General features: G+C 31.0%; 1 protein-coding gene across 1 annotated transcript; it reads left to right on the top strand.

Annotated features, from left to right (window-relative positions):
* Positions 1–17880: 17880 nt before the first annotated feature.
* Positions 17881–21786, top strand: LOC7483465 (TORTIFOLIA1-like protein 3). Its single transcript, XM_002318588.4, has 5 exons — positions 17881–18857; positions 18950–19058; positions 19435–20006; positions 20227–20648; positions 21337–21786. Exons 1-4 carry the CDS (start codon positions 18072–18074, stop codon positions 20632–20634), a joined length of 1875 nt encoding a protein of 624 aa, XP_002318624.3. The 5' UTR covers positions 17881–18071; the 3' UTR covers positions 20635–20648; positions 21337–21786.
* Positions 21787–22707: the final 921 nt, after the last annotated feature.

Genomic DNA, 22707 nt, shown 5'->3' with positions numbered 1-22707 from the left:
TTTGTATTATCTAGATTTTATTTTTTACTATATCATGAAAATAGCTTTGATTAGGCTATTGTCCAAGGAATTGTGCAAATAATGATTGTTTTTAAAATATTTTAATTTAAAAATATATTAGAATAATATTTTTTAATTTTTAATAGTAGTATATTAAAATGATTCAAAAATATTTAAAAAATTAATTTAAAATAAAAAAATATTTTTAAAAAAACACAATATTATGAACAAAAAAAAACTAAAACAAGAAAGTGCAACCAAACTCCGTAATTATCTTTCTAAATTTTTTCTAACTTCTTTCCAACTTCATATCTTCATGGATTTGGAATTGAATTTAGAAAAAAATATTTAAAAAATATAAATTTTATAAAATATATAATATGTTTTTCTCAATACATGTCAAATTTAAATTCTTAATAACTCTCCATTTATAAAAAATTATTGTATAACTTGATTTTATAATTTTATTAAATAAAAAGACTTATTGAAAAATAATTAGGACTCAAGTAATGTTTCAAATTGTTTCATTCATAGTTATAATTTTCTCTCATATTTTTAAACTTGATATCAATATTTAATTTTTATTTTTTACCCGTAAATGTGGACATGATACGTGGTGAGAAAATATATTAATTTTTAATAGATGGTAAAGGATAAAAAGTTTATATTGATCCATCTACTCTTGATTTTTGTTCTAGTTACTTTTATTTGTATCAATATCAGTCCTCTACTTTTAAAGATATTTTTGTTTGGTCCTATTTGACTAGAAGACATGTTACCTTTAAATCATTAGATTACATGAAATTATATCACAACACTAGTCCCAAATCCATTTTTATTCTTACACATGTTATAAAATGATAGGACGTAACCAAATAATTTAAGAATTACTTGAACTTAAAGCTTTTTTTAAAAAAATGATAACTTTTTAAGCCTCTTACTCGAGTTATTAGACCTCAAGTATCTATTTTAAAAAAATCATAAAGTTCAATCTCTGATAAATTAAATATTGAATGATAATTTTTTTATAAAATCAATTATATAAAAGAATTTTAAAAAATAACAATTCAAAGAATAAGGATCAAAACCACTATTACTAGTTTACTACTATTATTAATAAGTAATATCACCACCACCACCACCACCACCATCACCACCACTACGATGAGTATTATTATCACAGCTATCAATATTATCACTATTAATGTTACTATTATTATTAATGGTGGTGGTAGTGGTGGTTGTTATAGTGATTGTAGTGGAAATGGTAGTCAAAATAATGGTGGTAGTCATAGTGGTAGTGGTCATAGTTGTGGTGGTCATAGTGGTGGTGGTGGTGGTGAGTAGTGGTAGTGACAGTTGTGGTGGTGGTGGTGGTGATAGTCGTAGTGACAGTTATGGTGACAGTAGCGGTGATAATTGTAATGATGATAGTTGTAGTAGTATCATTATTACTACCACCACTATTATTATTATTGTTACTATCATCATCTTCATCAATAATAATATTATTTTAATTATATCATCAATAATTGTATTATTATTATTATTCATACTACTACTACTACTAACACCACCACTACCACTACCACTACTACAACCACTATTATTATTATTATTGAAAAAATAAAAACCATGAACTTAATTTGAAGGATAAAATTGAAAACTATAAAATTTTTGACAAAAAGGTCAAGGAAAACAATAAGAAATCAAAAGAAAAGGGAACAAACTAAAATCATTATTATCATTTAAAAAACAAAAATCATAAACTTGATTTAAAGGATAAAATCAAAAGCCATAAAAAATTTGGCAAAAGGGCAAAAGAAAAAAAAGAAATTAAAATTAGAAGGATCAAATAAAAAAATTATATACATAAATTAAAAACCAAGGGTTAAATTAAAAAAAATAAACCTTTAACAAAAGAAAAAATGACAAAAATATAGAAATCAGAACTAAAAAGACCGAATCTAAAATAAATAAAAAATCATAAACTTGATTTGAAGGATAAAATCGAAAGTCATAAAAACTTTGACGAAAGAGCAAAGAAAAGAAATAAAAAATTAAAAGTAGAATGACCAAATCGAAAAACATTATTTACACAAATTAAAAACCAAGGGTTAAATTGAAAAAAAATAAAACTTTAACAAAAGGGAAAATGAAAAAAAATACAGAAATCAAAACTAAAAGGATGAAATATGAAATACTAATAACAATGAGGATTATAATGTATTTATCGGGGTAGGAGAGAGAAATCAAGGGGAAAAAAAGAAAAGAAAGGGTCACTGGCAATAAACCGGCTATATTTGACTGACATGCACTACTCCTAATGGAAGAGGGGGACAAAAAGGAATAACAAGACATGGTGGAAGCCCATTTTTTTACCACTAGGATCCGTCGCACACACCACCCAAAATGCACGACAGCTCAAACGCGCCAGTGCGTACACAACATGCGCCAACAACTTTTTCAAATAAAAAATTATTGTTTGAATTCTAAATTACATTACTACCCTCAATTAAACTAACAATTAACAAAAAAACCAAGGCTAAAAGAACCTAATACACTTGACCCAAATGAATTAAATTTCTTGGATCCAAGGGTACAAACATAACTCTAATGTGAATAAAAAACAAAAATACCTAAATAACCCTACCAACACTCTTTATTTTCTTATTGTTGGGGGTGTTCTAGATATTTTACTGTTATTAAATGGTGAATGGGCAAAAATACCCCCAAACAAATCAATAATGACCAATATACTATATGAAAAATACCAAAATACCATTAATTTAAAGGCAAGCAATTTTTGTTGGGAATAACCAATTGATCATTACACTGTAATGATGAATACAAAAATATGAGGGGGGATACAATGGTTTTGCCTTCAATTTTAGTGTTTTTGTTATGTTAAAAAGGTAAACAAACAAATAAAACACCAAGTAATACAGGGGTAATAACTGTAACATTAACAAAAACCTAAAAGATATTAGCCATACACTGTCATTGTAAATTCGCATTGTGACCCCATTTTTTGGTCCCTTATTTTTTATTCATTTTGGTCCCTTGATTTCATTTTCTTTTTATTTGGTCCTGTAACATTGTGTTTATTCGGGATTGGTCTTGGTGATTTATTTTTTACGCCTACGGATAAGGGGTCTTGTGGTGTTGGAGAAATGTTTCATAGCTCGGTTGATGTTTAGTTTTGCAAAATCAAACTCAATTTCTTTAATTTAAAATAATTAGAGTTTTGGAGATCGAATTTGAGGCTTAGACAAATATTCAATACTTTTTTGTGCTAATACCAGGGTCTAATTTGTATGATCAGGGGAAGAATTTATATTTTTTTGGTCACTCAACTTTTTTTTCTTTTAATTTGATCCATTCACATTGACGTTAATTGGAAGTTGACTTTATGAGGCTTTCGCAGTGTTGATGAAAAAATTTCAACACTCGATTGATGCTCAGCGTGGAAAAATAAAATAAAATTATATTGATGTTAACAATTAAGTGTTAAGGGACCAAAATTAAAACTAAAACAAATATAGTGGACTAGGGTGAATGGGAAGGGCAACTAAGGTGGATGAGCAGATTGCACACACTAGTATGTGGAGAAGGCCTACCACGTACAGGCGGTGCATATGGCATCCTTTGGTGGCCAAACACAACCATCCACAATAACATATGAAGTGAAACATTATTGTCCATTGGGGCGAAACATGTTGGTCTATGATCAGTGGTTAGGTGATGACAATATTTTTTTCTTCTCCCCACCTCTTTTATCTCTCATCTCTTGAGTAGTCTCACTAGTCCAATCAAAATTTATAGGTGTCTTGTCATTTTGTTTTTAAGTCAATTTTACTTCTCATTCTTTTGATTTCCTTTTTTTTGTCATTTTTTAAAATTAATATTTTTTTCAATCTCATCCTTCAACATTGTGTTGATTTGCAATTGGGCTTCGAGTGTTTTTCTTTTCCTGTGGGGTGATCTTGACCTCATGATTCAATGACAAATTTGAAAGGGTAACTTAGGTTGAAATTGGTTTTTTTTTTAAGATCTTTTTTTGTACATTGATTTTCTTTTCTGATTTCACCCTTCAAAGTTGAGTTTGTTGGAAACCAGGCTTTATGATTTTCTTTGGTTTTCTTTATATGAGGTTATTCTGGTCGCATGATTTAGGTCATAGATTTGATGGGTTGGCTAGGGTTGACTCAAGTTTTTTATTTATTTTGTTTTTATAATATTGATATTTTTTTAAATCCTTCAACATTTGGTTGGTTTGAGAATTAAGCTTTATATTTTTTTTATTTTGCTTTCTATTAGGTTATCATGTTCATATGATCCAATTTGTAGGGTTTGCCAAACTTTCCTTAGTTTGCTTGTTTTTTTGTCCTTTTTGTAATTCATTCTTTTTTTGATTTTGTCATTCTACATTTGGATTGTTAAGAATTAGGCATCATGTTTTTTTTTTTATGGGGTTGTCCTGACCTCATAAACTAAGTCACGAGTTCACGAGTTTGACATGTTAACTCGGGTCGTTTTTTTATCCCATTTTATTATTTTTTCAATTTTATTGTTCAACGTTAGGTTGTCTGGGGAATGAGCATCTTGATTGTTTTCCTTTTGGAAAACGTTCTTTTTATGCAGATTATTATGATCAGTTTTTTTATAAAAAATTATGTCAATTTATTGATATTACTTCTTTTTTTATATTATATAATTAAATGAAATTAATTTATTGTATACAATCAGGTTTATGATTTGAATCACATTTTTTTTCTTATTTCTTTAAGATATACTAACAATGTTTAAATATCTTTTTAATGTTAAGAAATTTTTTTTGGCCTGGACCGTGGCATAGCAGTAACCACCTATCTATTAAAATATGCAAGGAAGAAAATTAATGTTTCAATAGTTTTTAATTGAATAAATGAAATCCATAAATCTCGAAGGAGGATTTTAATATTTCAAATTTGTTCCAACATTAATTTTCACTTACAAAGTATTCAAAACAAGTACAAATAACGTCAAATATAGTTCAAGGCTTTCACAGGAATAGTTCCATATGATGCCTTGCAAGTGGAAAGAAAACTATACAACATTTTGCTTTATCTTTTACGGGATTTGATGTATATTTGACATGAAAGTTTAGTGTTCTTCTAGTTAAGAGAGAGACGTGGAGATATTTAATGTGTCTAGGAAAGTTTTATGCAACCAACATAATTTATCCTTTTTTTAACTTAAAAAATCTAATATTAACCTCCACTATTCATTTATTTTTATTTTTGAAGACTTTGATTACGCCATCATGATTTTATCATGTTATTTGAAATATGAGAAGATCCCAATAGAAGTTTATTAAGAAAAGAAATTTTATATCATTACATAGAGTAACTACTAAGAGGGTGTTTGAAAATATGCTAATAGTTTCGATTTAAAGTATTTTTCATTTGAAAATGTATTAAAATAATATTTTTTTAAAAAAATTATTTTTAACATTAACACATCAAAACAATTTGAAAATATAAAAAATTAATTTAAAAAAATTCTAATTTTAAAAAAACACAATTTCCATCACTTCCCACGCATTACCTAAACCTACCAAAAGGGTGGTGTTGTACAGACGAGGCCAGTAAAAGTAACCCGGAGTGTGGCTAGTGTTAATTTGGGTGAGTGTTGTATATCCTATTTAGCATTGTGTTTCAAAAGTATTTTTGAAAAAATTTGAATTTGTTTCTTTAAATTAATATGTTTTTGATATTTTTAGATCATTTTGTTGTGCTGATGTTAAAAATAATTTTTAAAAAATAAAAAAAATATTATTTTAATATATTTTAGAATAAAAAATATCTTAAAAAGTAACCAGAAATACATTTCCAAACACGCTCACGCTCATGGCTGAGTGGGTGTAATTGGGTTGAGATTAGCATAGTTATAGACGGGGTTGAGTTGGAAATAGATTCTCATGTATTATTTAATGCTTCTTCATGGCATGACCCATCTTTGTTTCCATATACTTTTTGTGAAGGTAATCGATTGACCAACCAAAGATTACTCTCCTCTAGAAATTTTTAATTTGCTATATGAGAGTGCAATTGGTGTTTGTTTTAAACATGTTACTCTACTTTTATCCTAGCTATATTTATATAGTTAAATATTAGTTTTGAGTAAATTTGAAAAATAATAAAGGGTAGCAAGAGACAATGAGTGCAAATTAACAAAACCTAAACCATGTGGAAAAACTACTGTAAACAAGAAGTAATTAACTATGGATTGAATAGTGAAATTACATATTTGCCCTTAACCAAGAAAATCAATGGATTGGATTTGGGAGGTAAGTGAGTCTTTTCATGTGATTTATTAGTTATTCTTGGAGTGATTAGGGTATCTTGATTTTTCCATAATTTTTTACACAGTTAAATTACTCGATTGCTTTTAAAAGAAAAAAAACACTTAACTATGGCCTAGATGTTTTTTTGATATTTCATATTTTCAAGCACAATGTAATGATTTTATTGCTCTTTAAATCAAAATTCTCAAAGCTTGACTACAAGGGCTTATTTGTAATTTCACTATGTTTTTTTTGTAATAATTATTTGGTCATAGGGGCAACATGATATTTTGATAATTAAAAAAAAAACTGCTGGCATGTGTGTTGCACATGCCAATTGCCTTTAGGCGACATGTGCGACTAACTTTGGTGGTCGGAACCGTTGTTCTGCCGCATCATTTGATTCATCTTGACATCCTTTTTTTTCTTAGATGGCGCAAGTGGTCCATAGACCTTTGGTCCTGTTCATGACAACTTTTTTTTTTCATTTTTTCTCTCTCCTTGTAGAAATCCACGCATGGCCCTCCAAATTTGTAAATAAGCCCTTCAAGTTTTTTCTATTTGGATTTGGTCCCTTCTTTTTTATTCCTATTTGTTTTATTTTAATTAAGTTCTAAAATTGGGTTTTTTCTTAACTTGATCCTCCTTTAATTTTCTATTTTGTCAAATTTGATCCTAATTTTTTTTTATTGTTGTTGTTGTTTTTTTTTTTTTTTTACTTGAGTTAGTTTTTTTATTTGAATATTTTTCAATTTCACCATCCTTATTTTTTTTCCTTTCAAATGTAATTCTCATTATTTTTATAGATTTTTTTTTTTTTTGCTTTGGTAAATTTTGCATTATCTTAGTGCCCAATGTGTGGTGAAGTATTGTGATGTTATATTAGAGATCGATTTTATAAAATTGAATTTTAGGCTATTCTTTAAAATTTAATTTAAAGAAAAAGGACCAACATGAATATTAAAAAAACCAAGCCTTTTCCCATTTACATAATTTAAAAGGCACGGAAAGGTTAGGTTTGGTCTCTCAAGTTTCAATTTTTCTTCTTTCTTTAAGATTTTTATGATTTTGTCTTAAATTTTATATGTTAGAGAGGATAGAGAAAGTTAATGGAAAATAAAGAGGAGAGAGAAAGTTCTCAGATGATAAAATTCCAACCACCAAAAACTACGAGATGGTTCTTATCTTTAATTATGACTAAAAAAGTAGATTAGTGTCTAATATTTTTTTTATTTGGTTAATTATGTATTTTAAATCTGATTAAAATGTATTTTGTGGTTAAAAATAAGATTTTAGAGGTTCATATTAATTTTTCCTCGTGTTTTTTGGGTTAAAAAGGATTAAAATCTAGGTTTTTAGGTTTTAAAACTTGGACCTTGATTTTGTTTTATTACTAGAGCTACCTTTTGTGACTGACAATGATTATAGAGTTACAATGGGTCTTATGCAAACTACGCGTCGTCCATTCTATTTTACAAAAAAATTTAATAAGAGTAGATGATGTGTCATTTTTTTTTAAGTGGACATGCTTGATTTATTCACATTGGAGTCATGCATGCCAATCCTTTTTAAAAAAATGGCCTTTAGATTTTATTTATTTAAATCTTTATCTAATTTTATAATAAGATTCTTTTATAATAAATTTATTAGGATGATATTTAAATGATTATCCAAGTATGTCATATGTTTAAATAATATTAGAGCTTTTATGGTAATTTAAAAATTACTTTCTAAACAATTCTATATAAACCTAATATGCAAAATTGTTTTAAAGAATTTTCTCATGAATATTCAATACAAATAAAAAATCTATTTTGTTATTTTTATTGCATTACAATTTTTTTTTTTATCAAAGTTACCATTCTTATATTTTTTGATACATTTACATCAAGATTATTGAATCATGATTTATTTATATTTTTGTTTTTAAATGGAGATTTTCTTTTAAGTTTATGATAAGTTTTTATTTACAAAACAATGCTTGTAATAAAAAAAAAAGACATGTTTTTGTCAAAAAAAAAGGAAAATGGATGAACAAGGAAAGAGATTTGATTAAAGAGATGCATTTTTTCCTCATTTCAAATCAAGAGATTTTATTTGTTATTCAATAAACTATACTTCTATTAAAAAATATATGTTTTGTGAGAAAAAAAAATACATGAATAAAAACAGAGGATTTGGAATAAAAATACATTTTTATATATATAGAATTTAAATCATTTTATTTCTTACAAATATCTATTTTAATTTTCATTTAACTAAATTAAACAAATTCATATAGGGCCTCACATAATTACTCTATTTGAAGGAGTTTTGTTTACATTTTTCTATATTGAAATATTAGCTATCTTTGCTATTTAAAATCTGAATGCTTTTGGATCTATTTTATTATTTCTTTTTTCGACTATATATTTATGAAATTTACATTCATTTAATTGTAAGGTAATTTTCACCTCCTTACATGTCAGAACTAGAAATATTACTTCCAACTACTCCCAGGAAGAAAAATTATTGATAATAATAATATTTCTTTTAAAATTAATAATAATAAAATATTTAAAATAAATATGTATTGAAAGTGTAAAATGTATTACATGTATACTTATTGTTGTCTCTTTTTCTAATGAACGAATTTATTTCAACTAATAAATAAAACTATATATATTAATAAAATTTAATAAATATGTTTGACTTAGATATATATGATATAAATTGAAAACAATTATTCATACTATGTAGCTCATAGTATTAAATCGAAAACAAAAACTATACATATGATTGTGGGTGAAAATGATACTATTTTTTATATATATAATGAATGATAAGTAGACTGGTAGCACTGATTATTTTAATTATATATCTACATAATTAAAAAAAAATCTTGTTGGAACTTTGAAGGCATTAAACTCAAGCAATGGTTGAAAATGTAATGACGTGTACGAATGCCATGTGGTTGAAAGTATCCGAAGAAAAAGACACGTGCTTTCAAGATTCTCAAATCTACAATGTCTCAATCAAGCTCTTTCTCAAAATATCTCAATCCTTCAAAATAAATCATATTGATAAAATAAATAAGATGTTATTATTATTATTATTATTATTAGATTAATATGGGTGTCCCAACTTGTACGCATCTTGACTAATTTCATGAACCCCGAAGTTAATGACCATGTAAATCTCCAGTGATTTTGAGTTTGTAGAACTCGAACTAGTAATCTTTAAAAAATAAACTCAAGACCTAACCAGTTAAGTTACATCATTCAAGGTTATTATTATTATTATTATTATTATTATTCTATAACGTGAAGCATTTAATTTTTTTTTTTTTATTAATGAGAAGGGTTATTTTCAGATTAATTTATATGAGAATTGAGATTACATTTTCTTCTCATTTGATCTTAATAACATGCTTCAACTTAATACTTTTTTTAAAAAATTAATAGCTCTCCAAGAAATTGTCTTAACAATTAAGAAGACATGCTTCCGTCTTTAGCTTCTCGGATATTTAAGTTGATGATTATGTGTATTAAAATTGCAATCTTTTTATTTATTTATTTGGCTATAAAATATCCTTGAATACTAAGTCATGTGTAAATCACTATAGAATTTAGCTTGTTGTTCTATAGTCCATTAATTACATTCTTCAGAAAATTGTTTAAAATCATTAACTTTAATGCTTTGAGGGATAACACAGTGGTATTCTTTCCATTATTGTTATGGCTTGCTACACCTACAATTACAACTATTAATCCCAATAACTTGTAAATATCAAATTAAATCAACACTATCAATCTTTTTTTTTTTTTAGTTTAACGTGGGTGTCCGGGTCAGCTTGTGCGCACCTCGACTAATCCCACGGGCCTTGAAGTTAACGACCATGTAAGCCTCCAGTGGCCATCATGTGAGCAACCGCAGGGCTCGAACTTGAGACCACAGAGGGAGCAAACCTCTTAGTCCTAAACTCTTACCACTGGGCCACCACCTAGATGGTTAACACTATCAATCTTAATAACATGATATATTGATTGTTACTGGCCAAAGCTTGGGTAGGGAGATCATTGTGTCTAAGAGGAGTTTGTTGATAAAACTACTACTAATTTCATTGATTGTTATAGGCGGTGGTGATGGTGGTGGTGGTGGTGTCACGCAATTATTAATAAAATTTTCTGAAAAAAAGATTTTATAATGCAAGAATCTTGAGTTGATTACATAATAAAAGGTATTAACAGGAGTACTTATTCTTTATTTAAGAGAGTGTGATAATAATTGTTTTTTAAAGTATTTTTTATTAAAAAATACATTTAAATAATATTTTTTCATAAACTTATTTGTTTGAGAAAATTATATTAAAAGTAGAATTGAACTTGTTTACACAGGCAGGCCAAAGAATACTATGAAAATAACTCTCTTTAAATGTTACTCTAAGGCATAAAACTATTTCTTCATTAAGGACAAGAATTGAAATTGAGCTTAGAAACCACCTCCTGGCTAGAAAATCCTTATTCATGACAACTTACAAAGTCAAAATTGAAAAAGAAAACAAAGAACCATATTGATAAAGCCTTTCACACGTGGATGTTATAAAGCTTCAATGTGAAGTCTTCTTAGTCTGTGTTTGTCTACACGGCAACAGTTATATTTTGAAGAAACTAAAAAAATAAAAAAAAATTATGTTTGGTTAAAGTGTTAATAAGCGTTTTTCAAACATGGAACCCATCAAAAATAGCATAAAACTAGGGGTGATCATTTTCGGTTCGGTTCGGTTTTTATCAAAAAAGTAACCAAACCAAAATTTTTTTTTTTGAAAAAAAAAACGAAACCGAACCGAAACCGGGTCAAACCGACCGGTTTCGGTTCGGTTCGGTTCGGATTTTTTAGGGCAAAAACCGGTTCAAACCGGTTTGGCTAGTTTTTCCGGTTTTGGCTCGGTTTTCTCGGTTTGGCTCGGTTTCGGCTCGGTTTGACTCGGTTTTTTTCCGGTTTTTTGTCGGTTTCGGTTCGGTTCGGTTTTTTCGGTTTTTTGGTTATAAAACCGAAACCGAACCGAACCGGCCGGTTTTTTCAAAAATTTAATCGGTTTAATCGGTTTTTTTTTCAGTTCGGTTTTTTCGGTTATTTTTTTTTCGGTTTTCTCGGTTTAATCGGTTTTCCGGTTTTTTTGCTCACCCCTAATAAAAACACAGTTTCAGGAGAAGTATCTTGCACTAGCTTTGCCGTCACTGTTTATTTTTGTGAAGTGAACAGTGCAGAGTGAATTAATTCACTCTGCACTCAAGTGAACAGTAAAAAATTTAATTTTTTTAATTGTGTTTTATTTGAAAAACTAGTGTTTAACATTATTCAATAACACTATATAAATTAGAAGGAGATCGCATGAAGGAGATCGCATGATGGCGTGACATTTGCAGAATTTGATCGTAATTCTAATTTTGTTCCTGATGATATTTTACCTAATTTTATTGTACGCTCAAAAAACCATGAAAACTGTAATCCTTGTCAGATAAATTTTGTACGTGATGAAATTGTAGATAGTTTAATGGAACAATAATTTTTTTATATAAAGTATTATTTATTTCATGATATAATAGCAGTAGTTAAATCTATAATATTTAAATTAAAAACCATCAATATTAATATATATCACCAAACACATTAAATTACTTTTTATTCAACCTCAATTTCAACCACAGTTTTAACCAAACATATATAAATATCAAATCAATCTCAACCAAAAGTACTTTTTATAAAATAACTTTTTTCAAACCACAACCATAAAAATTATCATAATATCAAACATACTTTGAATGTGTTGGGGAGTGGAATTAAACGTTGCTTCCCTTGCATTAATATTCTAAAAACAACTTTATAAAATAATTTTTAAAGCAATTTTTATAGCAAACATTAACTCTTCATCGACAAGGTATTGATATGTCTAGAAGAATCTAGTAGTTTATATTCTAAAAATGCCTTTTTTTATTTTTTTTATTAAAGTTATCTCACCTTTTTTCCTTCCCTTGCGTCTCTCTCTCCCCCTCTACTTTCCTTTTCCCCGGTCTCCTTTTTGGATTCATCAACACAACTATGAAGAAATAAAGAGGGGGGAGGGAGGGAGAGAGAGAGAGAGAGAGATTATTGGTTATTTACCTTCGAACCACCAATAATAAATTAATAATGAAACCACTATTAATGAAAGGCTTCATCACTAAGAGTTCACTGATACTAAATTTGTATCTAAATATTGCTATATTTGAGTGATATAAGACTTAATGATTTTGGATTTAAAAGTTAAATAATATTTTAAGTTTGAAAAAGGTGATAATCTAAGCAGTTGATGGCAACAACGGTAAGGAAAAATAAGGCTACGAGATTTTCTTAAGCAAAAATCCTATCAAACCCTTATAGTTTCCCGGTATTGCAATTGAGTCCTTATCAAGCATACTATGATACTATCCCGTATCCATAGACAGCACTTTTAAGGTACTGGCATTAAAAGTAAGAGATATAGGGACTAGTTAATTTATTTCAATAACCTAGAGGGATTAATTTATAATTAACTTTAATATCAACTAACTATTTCATTAACGGCCACCATCATCATCATCAACACCACCGTTATCGTAATTGTCGCCACTATCAATGCTTTCAATACCATCATTTAACCATCTAGTAGGTGGCCTAGTGGTAAGAGTTTGGGATCAACGAGTTTGCTCCCCCTGTAATTTCAAGTTTGAGCTCTGTGGTTGCTAATATGATAGCCACTGGAGGCTTACATGGTCGTTAATTTCAGGGCCCGTGAGATTAGTCGAGGTGCGCGCAAGCTGGCTCGGATACCCACGTTAATCCGAAAAAAAATACCATCATCTCCTTGCCGTTGCCACTGCCTTCACTCTCACTTTTATGTTTTTTGAACCGAAATAATGGGTAGAATAATTTCAATCCTCTTCTTTTATTCCCGTTCATTAGCCGTCTTATAGTATTAATGAGAAATTTCCATGGTATTACATTGCCTAATTTCCTATCAACAAACAATTCAACACTCAGAAGGTCTCTAAATACTGTAGACTGAAAATATAGCAACTGGGTAAGCTAAGACCAAATATGACGCCTGAATTGCCTGCACATGGAATGATGAAGGGTTTTAATAAAATATTTATGCATTGTTGCCCTGCCATTGTACATAACATGATGAAGAACATATCATGGCATATTAACAAAAGCTCAAATTGGTTGGAAAAATAATATAACAGCAGGCTCATTGTTACCAGAATAATATAATAATATTTTTACTAAACTCATCAAAACAAAATTTAAAAAAAAACATCGTCAGTAGGGTTCGAAAAATTAATATGTTTTTTTTTAAAAAAATATATAATTCTCTTTATTTTTTTTATTGAGTTATTTTAATCTCATGATTTAGATCGCGAGTTTGACGGGATATCTCAGATTAACTTGATCTTGATTACCGTGGTTATAGGATTGTTATACTATCTCAAGTTGATCAAAATCAATTTTTTTTTATGTTTTTATACCTCATTTTATTTTTTTATATTTAATGAATTGTGGATTAAACTATATCATTTGTTCTCTTTTGAAAAAAAAACTTATATTATCCTAATCATTTTTTTCTAAATTTAATTCATCTATTATTATTTTTTAATTTTTAATTTTTAATTTAATAAAGAAAACCAACATATTCAAGCACCTCAGCCCCAACAGTAAAGGAAGGCACCAAAGCAAGTAAAGGGTCCGCCATTTCCATTACCAAAATGGGACCAGAGAGAGTGTGAGCCATCACATGGAATGCTCGATGGTCACTCCAATCATGCAAAGGAAGGGAAAATTATATGTTTTTCTTTCTTTAATTCGAAGCCATCTGAATATTACAACTTATCCACTGATTATTGTCTAATCATTTATGCTTTTTTTTTTTTAGTTTAACGTGGGTGTTCGGCTAGCTTGCACGCATCTCGACTAATCTCACGGACCCTGAAGTTAATGACCATGTAACCCTCCAGTGGCCATTATATGAGCAAACACAGGGCTCGAACCTGAGACCACAGAGGAAGCAAACTTCTTGATCCCAAGTTCTTACCACTGGATTACTACCTAGATGGTTATATAATATTAAAAACATCATTTATGCTTTTAATATTATAGAGTGCTTAGTTTGAAGGTTTTAGTTTTTTTTTCTTTATGAAACTTACAAAGAACACATATATTTTTAATTTTTAAAGATATAATTTGTGCTTTAAAAAAATTATTTTTTTAAAAAATTACTACACCTCCCACCAAAACACACCTTTAAAATTTATTAAGTACGTCAGGAGTTGTACTCCCTCGGAATTATACTAAATAAGTCCACTAATTTAAAATTAATTTGTGCATTTAACTTTTAAAAATTGAGTTAGTTTAGAAAATTTGCTAACGGGAGAAATATATTTTTTATTTTCTCCCTAGCTAACCACATTAAATTTATTAAGCATTTGAAAACGTGATTGTACCCGTATTTTTAAAAAAATTAATTATTTTTTGTATTTTGAATTGTTTTGATGTGCTAATCTCAAAAATAATTTTTTAAAAATAAAAAAACATCATTTTGATGCATTTCAGCACAAAAAATACTTTGAAAAGCAATCACAACCATACTCTTGTATAGTCATTTAAGTCATTTTCATCTATCCCTTAGGATTTAGAATTCATTTTTATGTAGACCTCTAAAATATGAGTTACATGACTCCTTCAAGATAGTAACGGTCATTTATAGATTCACTTAATTAATTGCATTAAGGATTAATAGCTCAATATATCTCTAAATAATGGGATATTTTTTTAATATGTCTTCGTATCTTTACTTGAATCAATTTTATCATTAAATATACATTGATATTTTAATCTATTACTGGAATGAGATTTTCCAGTCAGAAATCATTCCCATGATGTAGATTTATACTAGCCCTATTTAAAAAATTTATTAATTGTTGTCCGCCCCAATATTTTTTTGAAACAAAAATTCCAGACAATGTGTCGCTTAGCATTCCTTAGATTACGGCCAATGTGTTTGCTGGAAAAACAAAGTCTTTCATTTTTTTATTCAAAACTCTATTTTTCAATCTAATTTTGATCTAAAAACACCTAGAAAAGAACATAAACACCTTGAAAATCCCATAAATGACCTTAAAAAACCAAAAAAAAAAAACAATGCAAGAACCCGAAATTAACCCAAAACAAAAACTTTTTCCAAGCTTAAATCTGGTTTTTAAGGCACTTTTAAGATGAAAAACACACTTAGATTGAACTCCCCTCACCAAATGAAACATTTTAACATAAATATCGACTTTTTGTTGGCCAGAATTAGTGTTAATGCTAATTTTCTCTCTCTACAGCCAGAATATGACATCCTCTCTCTCCTCTTTCAAATTAGGAACTAAAAAAATAAAATTATGTACCAAAATTAAATTGAAAAACTATTGAGGGATCAAACAGGTATAATTTGTAAAGTTTAAGGACTAAAGTAAATATTTTTTGTGATAACTTTGAAAGCATCACCTATTTGTGATGCTTTTTTTTTTACTTTGATGTCTGAGGACTAAAGTGAAAAAAACAAAAATTTTGAAAAGTAAATCCAAGAAAATCAATCCATTTATAATATTTATATTATTTGACCCGACCCGATCCGTCAAAGTCAGATAATGTGGATATTATAAATGATAGTGGATCAAAAAAGCCTAGGAAATGAATATCAAGGGTTAGGTATCGAGTTATGATTTTTGAGACTCGATCAACCCAACATGTATACTTTATTTGTCTTTATATTTGATAGTTTATGGATTGATGATGTTTTATTATTAATTAGAAATGTTTTGGCTCCAAAATTCTTGTTAATGGACTTCCTATTAGATTTTTTTAACGTAATAAAAATTAAAGATTTGTCTCTTTATTGGAGGGGGTAACTGAAATCTAATGGTGGTGTAAAGTATGAAAATTAGACCTAACATTATGGGTGTCATGGCACCTACAATCAATATTTTACGTCCGACTCTAAATGTAGACTTGTGAAAAGTAGCAATATAAGCCCGACCCATGGATATATGTAATATTCACACAAAAAAATAGTCCAACTAGATATATCCAACCCACCCAGGTCCAAAAAAAATTGAATGAGTCGGGTTTACGATTCAAAAAATATCATAAATTAAGTTAGATACAATTATGGGCTTAAACCTGACCCAACTATATCTATATAGTTTTTTGAAATTCAATCTTAATCTAAAAATTTATTTTTATTATTTTTCAGTCCTTAAATTAAGAAAGTAGAGAGAGTTTTTATTATTGGAGAGGGGTAAATAGAATTTAGCTCCGGTTTGGGATTGTGACCCAAACTGAGGTCGATCAAAATTCAATTTTTTTTGTTTAAAATTATTATTTTTATATTTTTAGATTTTTTTGATATACTAATATTAAAAATAAATTTTAAAAAATAATTTTGATTTTTTTAAATAAAAAATGAACTAAAATGAGTTTTTGGATGCAAATCATGTCTGGCCTAATTTCCCGGCAGCCCTCTAGTTGTTAGAGTCTGGAATACAAATGGCACGTTGTCTGCCGTCTTTCTTAAAAGAATATTGGGGTACGGTCCTGCGATGGATAGCCCACACCAAGCCTTAACTAGTGAGCTCAAGTGCCTACCCTTTCTTTTCTTTCTTTTTTCTTTTTTTTAAAGTATTTAATGCATTTTTATCCCTTAGATTTAAAAAAGAAGACATGCCCTTTTTTTTTCATTTAAAAGTCTCTTTTTCTATTTAACTTGAAAAAGAAATTTTTTTTGTTATTTAATTTTTTAAGAAATTAAGCATGTTTTTGCTATTTCATTCCCCCAACACTTAACCTGTATGTTGAAATAAGGATATCCAGCACTTGAGGGTCTAGCTGCTGTGATCAACCGTATGACTTGTTCCGCCCCCGTCCCGGGTTCGACCCTCTATGTGCACGCCTGTCACCCCCGCGGTACCTTACCTGCTCCTGAGCTTGCAGGATGTTCAGTGGGCCGTGGGGAATAGTCGTGGTGCGCGTAAGCTGGCCCGGACACCCCATGTAAATAAAAAAAAAAAAAAAAGGACATCCACACTATTATTTCTACCCAGTTTAGAGTTTCTTTTAATAATTGTACATTATTCAGATATCACACAAAATCTCTTATAATTATATTTCTAGGCTCATCATTTTTTTCATTTATTCTCGATTACATTTTTGCTTGGATTACTGTATTTATAATATTACTCATATTAGAGCAATAATTCAATATCAAACAGTTTAATGTTTTTAATTTCACGGAATAATACAACAGACACTGCCGAGAGAAACAGGTATTATGGTAATTTACTATTAATAATGCCTTACACATGCAACTAAAGCCACAATTAGAAACTTCCAGCTACTTTTATTCCCCTTACACATTTTATCTTACTCTTTTAGACCCATCTTGACCCTCCACGACATCGTTTTAATCAGTTTTGCTCTCGTCATCCCCCCCCCCCCCCCCCCCCCCCCCCCCCGTTGCCGTAACCACCTAGCAGCATATGATACTCGCTGACACAGCTTCACCACACCAGAAAAGAACACGCCCAACCGAACCGAACCACCAGCACTACTTCCACCGGCAATGCTGCCACTAATTCCACCAGCACCACCGCCTGACCACCCTTGATCTCACCACCACAAACAGCAGAAGCTTAAAAAAGAAAAGATGGCACAAAAGCTGAAGCTTAAAGTGCTAACGCTTATAACAAAACTATCAGACAGAGACACGTACGCGATAGCGTCAAGAGAAATAGAAGGAATCGCTGAGTCCCTCGATAACACGACGCTCTCTACTTTCCTCTCTTGCATTCTCTCCACCGACTCTACCGACAAGCCATTAGTACGCAAACACTGCCTTCACCTTCTCTCGACTCTCTCTCATCTCTATTCTAATTCTCTCTCCAGTTCTCTACCTAAAATCCTCTCTTACATTACTCGCCGTCTCCGGGACCCCGACTCCTCCATCACCCGCTCACAATGTTTGACAGCAATGACCTCTCTCGCTTCCAAAATCACCAAAGTGCCATTCTCTACTGCATTTTTGAAGCAGTTGAGTGAGTCGGTGTTCACGGAGCAGGAATTGAATGCGCAGATTGGATCCGCTTTGTGTCTGGCTGCGGCGATAGATGCGGCGCCGGATCCAGAACCGGGGAGGTTGGGAAAAGTGTTGCTGCCGAGATTGGAGAGGCTGGTGAAGAGCGAAGGGTATAAAGCGAAGTTTGCAGGATTGGTTGTTGTAGGGAGTGTGATTGGTGTTGGTGGAGTGAGAGGGACTGGAGGAGGAACTGGAGGTTTGGTTAAGTGTTTGGTTGGGTTTTTGAGTACTGAGGATTGGAATTCGAGGAAAGCTGCGGCCGAGGCGTTGAGGAAGTTGGCTGTTGTGGAGAGGGATGGTGTTGCTGAGTTCAAGAGTGAGTGCTTGAAAGTTTTCGAGAGTCGAAGATATGATAAGGTTTCTTTTTTTATTGGATTTTGTTTCTGATCTGACTGTGTTAGTGCAACTTTCCGTGCATGATTTTATTCTAATTTTTAAAAAATATCTAGGTGAAGGCTGCAAGGGAGGTGATGAATGAGACAATAGAGGCATGGAAACAGGTTCCGGATGTTTCAGAGGAGGAATCTCCGCCTCCTCGATCACTGGCTTCTTCCAGAGGTAATAAGGAGTGATTATTTTCTTTTCTTTTTCAAGATTTGATCTTTTGTAGTTGTGGCCATTTTTTGGAGAATCTGTTATTTGTTTTGGTTTTGTTGATTAGTATATGGGACCATAAGAATGCATTTGAATTGGAAGTTTCTTTTGATTTCAAGCCACATCTTTAATTTCTGCTGATTAATTTGCTTATTTAGACTTGAATATTGGAATTTGCCCTGTTTTGTTCGTTTTGTGGTCTTTAGATTTATGGTTAAATGAATTTGAAAGTTTTAATCGTCTGCATGGCGTTATTTGGATCCTCGTGTTGCGAATTATGGGATTTTGTTCTTGTTTGTCTGTGTAACCCTTTTCTAAATTTGGTCTTTTATGATCACAGAAGATGCAAGTGACGGGCGCCACGGGTCTGGATCCAAAAAACTTCACCTTGCGGGTTCCGAAGCCCCACAAATGAGGAAAAAATCCATTTTGGATATCAAGAATACTCCACCTGACAGTTCATTAATAGTAACCACAGCTAGGAAGAGAGGTCCTTTAAAGAGCACTGACGAGAGAACTAATCCAGCAATGTTTGGGAAAGTGGACCAGAAGAAGATGGTGGACTGGAAAGTTGAAATTTCAGTTCCTAATAGCATTTCCTCAACTGCAGCTGGGGAAAATGATCTTAAGATGAAAAATGCTAAAGTTCCAGAAAAAAGGTTTGCAAAGCCAGAAACAAAACGATCCCTTTTTAGTAAGAACTCGGATGACAAGAAACTTAAATTTGGTGGTTTCAAGTCTGGGTCTCGTGTGGCTCCTTGTCATGAGGAGAGCCCTCATTCTACTGTTGTAGCTAGCAGTGGGACTGAAAATCACCATAGTAACCACAACGAGTGTGAGGATTTATCTTTGATTCGATACCAGCTTGTTCAGATTGAAAGACAGCAATCTAGCCTGCTAGATCTTCTGCAGGTTGGTTTCACTGACTGGAAACTTGGGCTTCATCTTAGAATAACTTATTAGTACTTTGTTAGTGAAGGTCAACGTATCTAGATTTCTTATGATAAACTATTCATCTCATTGTTGAACATAATTGAAAACATTTTGTTAAACTTGCTGATTCAAGCACTAGTGTATTTTAATTATGGTTTTGGCTTATGCTTTCTTCCATCCATTTTCTTATCACATATAGAGTTTTATTGGGAGCTCGCAAAATGGGATGCATTCCCTTGAGACACGTGTGCGTGGCCTAGAGTTGGCGCTGGATGAGATATCATATGATTTGGCTGTATCTAGTGGAAGGATGACCAACACAGATTCCAACAGAACCACATGTTGTTTACTACCTGGTGCAGACTTCTTGAGCTCTAAGTTTTGGAAGAAAACAGAAGGCCGGTATTCAAACTCAAGGATTTATTCATCCAGGGGTACTCCATTATCAGCTGTTGTGCGCCATAGAGCTGATAGGAATGGCCATTCTGAAACAATCAATTTGGGGAACCAAAGGTTACGGCTTCAGGGTGGTGGTGGCTTGATTGTGAATCCCCTGGCAGAGATTCATGGTGGCTCACGGTTGAACTCAGAGGTGACACAACAATAGCCAAGGATCAGCAGGTATTTCATATTGAACCGCTCTTTAAGCTGTTCTACTATCCACCTTTCTTCTTTTGATTTGTTTAGACTTGTAACTTGCATGTCTTGGTGTGAATAGGCATTTGACAGAACCTAGATTCCCCCCTTCCCCCTTCCTCTACATACACTTCTGTGGAAATTGCCCGCCTGATGTGCAGTCAGTTGGGCATTTGTTAATGAACAGTCTAATTCAAAAAAATACAAAAACCAGAATCAGCTTATCAAATTCCATGCACCACAAATCTTGGACTAGAATTAGTTAACTTTTGGGTTCATGGAAACAATATCTCCTTGTTTGTTTTTGTTTTCTTGTATTTTTTAAGGTTGGAGTGCTGTGAAAACTTGGGTCATATGGACCTTCATGTTCCATTAATTACTCAAGGATCTATTTATGAATATTTCCTCTTGAAGCTTCCACCTAGAGAATAAAAAAGTTTCTACTAATAGTTTTTTATGCTTTCTTGCCGGATCAAACTAGTATTAGTGTCCCCCCACTCCCTAAGAGGTCTCTGAGTTCGAACCTCTCCTTTGTAACAAAAAAAAAAAAAACCTTGTGAAATTTAAGGATGCTTTTCCACGATCTCTGCTTAATAGGTTATGGTAAGTCTGCAAGCTGTAAATTTGTGATTAACTTCCGTTGTGATCAATGAACTGATAATTTTTTTTGCAGATTTGTGGGTTCGCTGCATAACTGGGATGGTCCAATTTCTGTGGAATCTTCATTTTAGAAGAAACCAGTAAATGAAGAAGGGAAAGTTAAAGACTATCAGTTAGGAGTCCCAGTAAAGCAGCCAATTCTATCATAGCCTTTTGCAGTAAAAGGGTGAAAGAAGACAATTCATGCCATAATTCTTCATTTTTGTGTAACATTCTTTTTCTTCTGTTTCGAGCATTGCGAATGCCAACATAATGGTGAGATACAGAGAGAGACATTCTGAGGTTGGGTGAACAAGCCACCACCATACATCCCCAGCCTGGTATAGAGTTGTTGAATTTGTGTAGCGAGTACTCTTGTTTCCACAGGAATGTTTTCAATTTCTCTTCTTGTTTCCACAGGAATGTCAGCTTTAGAAATACTGAAAAAGACCAGGTATTGCCATATCCATCAGAGCTTTTGTCATTCTGGGCTTTATGTAGATTGCGCCATGATCAAATAGATGCTATGGACTGTAGCAGTTGGTTAATTGCAGTGTTGTAGAAGGACCATACTGCTCAAATTTAACGTTCTATGGGGTAAATAAGTATTTACCTACACGCAGCCGCAGGCTGAATTGCAAAATCTTACCGGCCTGTTTATTTTTGCGTTTTAAAAGTGTTTTAAAAAAAAGTTAAATTTTATTTTATTTTTTTTTGCTTTAAATTAATATTTTTTATTCTATTTTCAATGTCTTTTTTATCTTGGTTTTTTTATTTTTAATTTCTCCCATGATTAATAAATCGACTATCAATTCTGTAATTGAAGAACTTAATAGAGGAAAAAATAACTTCAGGGATCAAAATGAAAAAAAAACTATCATTAAGAATCACAATGAATTCTGAGAGATGTACAATGCACATGTGTGAAGTATTTTCACCTCATAACATAGTTTTCTTTATAATTATAATACTTGTTTTCACCTCACAACTTGGTCTTTATAATTATAACGCTCGTATCCAAGCAATTTACAAGAAGAACATATTGAAAAATCCACTTCATACAATACTTGATTTGATTTTTTATTATTATTATAGGCAAATTATCGGAAACTTAAAAGATTAATATATAAAAGACAAAAAAGAGTTTAATCGAAGAGAAATACAGGGACATCAAATAAATAGTCTATTAGCTTTCAAAACAAGAAATATATAAAGAAATGTCTTTTATCACATAGATTGAGGATTTAATACCTTTCCAGTATTACAAAAATAAAGGGCCTTGGGAAGGAAAGGCAAAGAAAGACAAGGTAGCAGCTTTCTTTCTCTAGCAGCTGCAGTGAAAAGAAGTCCAAGACTCCCAGAAGCATTATTTTCCCAAGATCACGCGTGTATTTGTCATGTTGGT

Source organism: Populus trichocarpa, chromosome 12 (assembly GCF_000002775.5).
Source record: "Populus trichocarpa isolate Nisqually-1 chromosome 12, P.trichocarpa_v4.1, whole genome shotgun sequence".
In the NCBI taxonomy this organism is placed as follows: domain Eukaryota; kingdom Viridiplantae; phylum Streptophyta; class Magnoliopsida; order Malpighiales; family Salicaceae; genus Populus; species Populus trichocarpa.
Note: the sequence above shows the minus strand (reverse complement) of the source record. Positions and strands in the feature narration are given on the sequence as shown.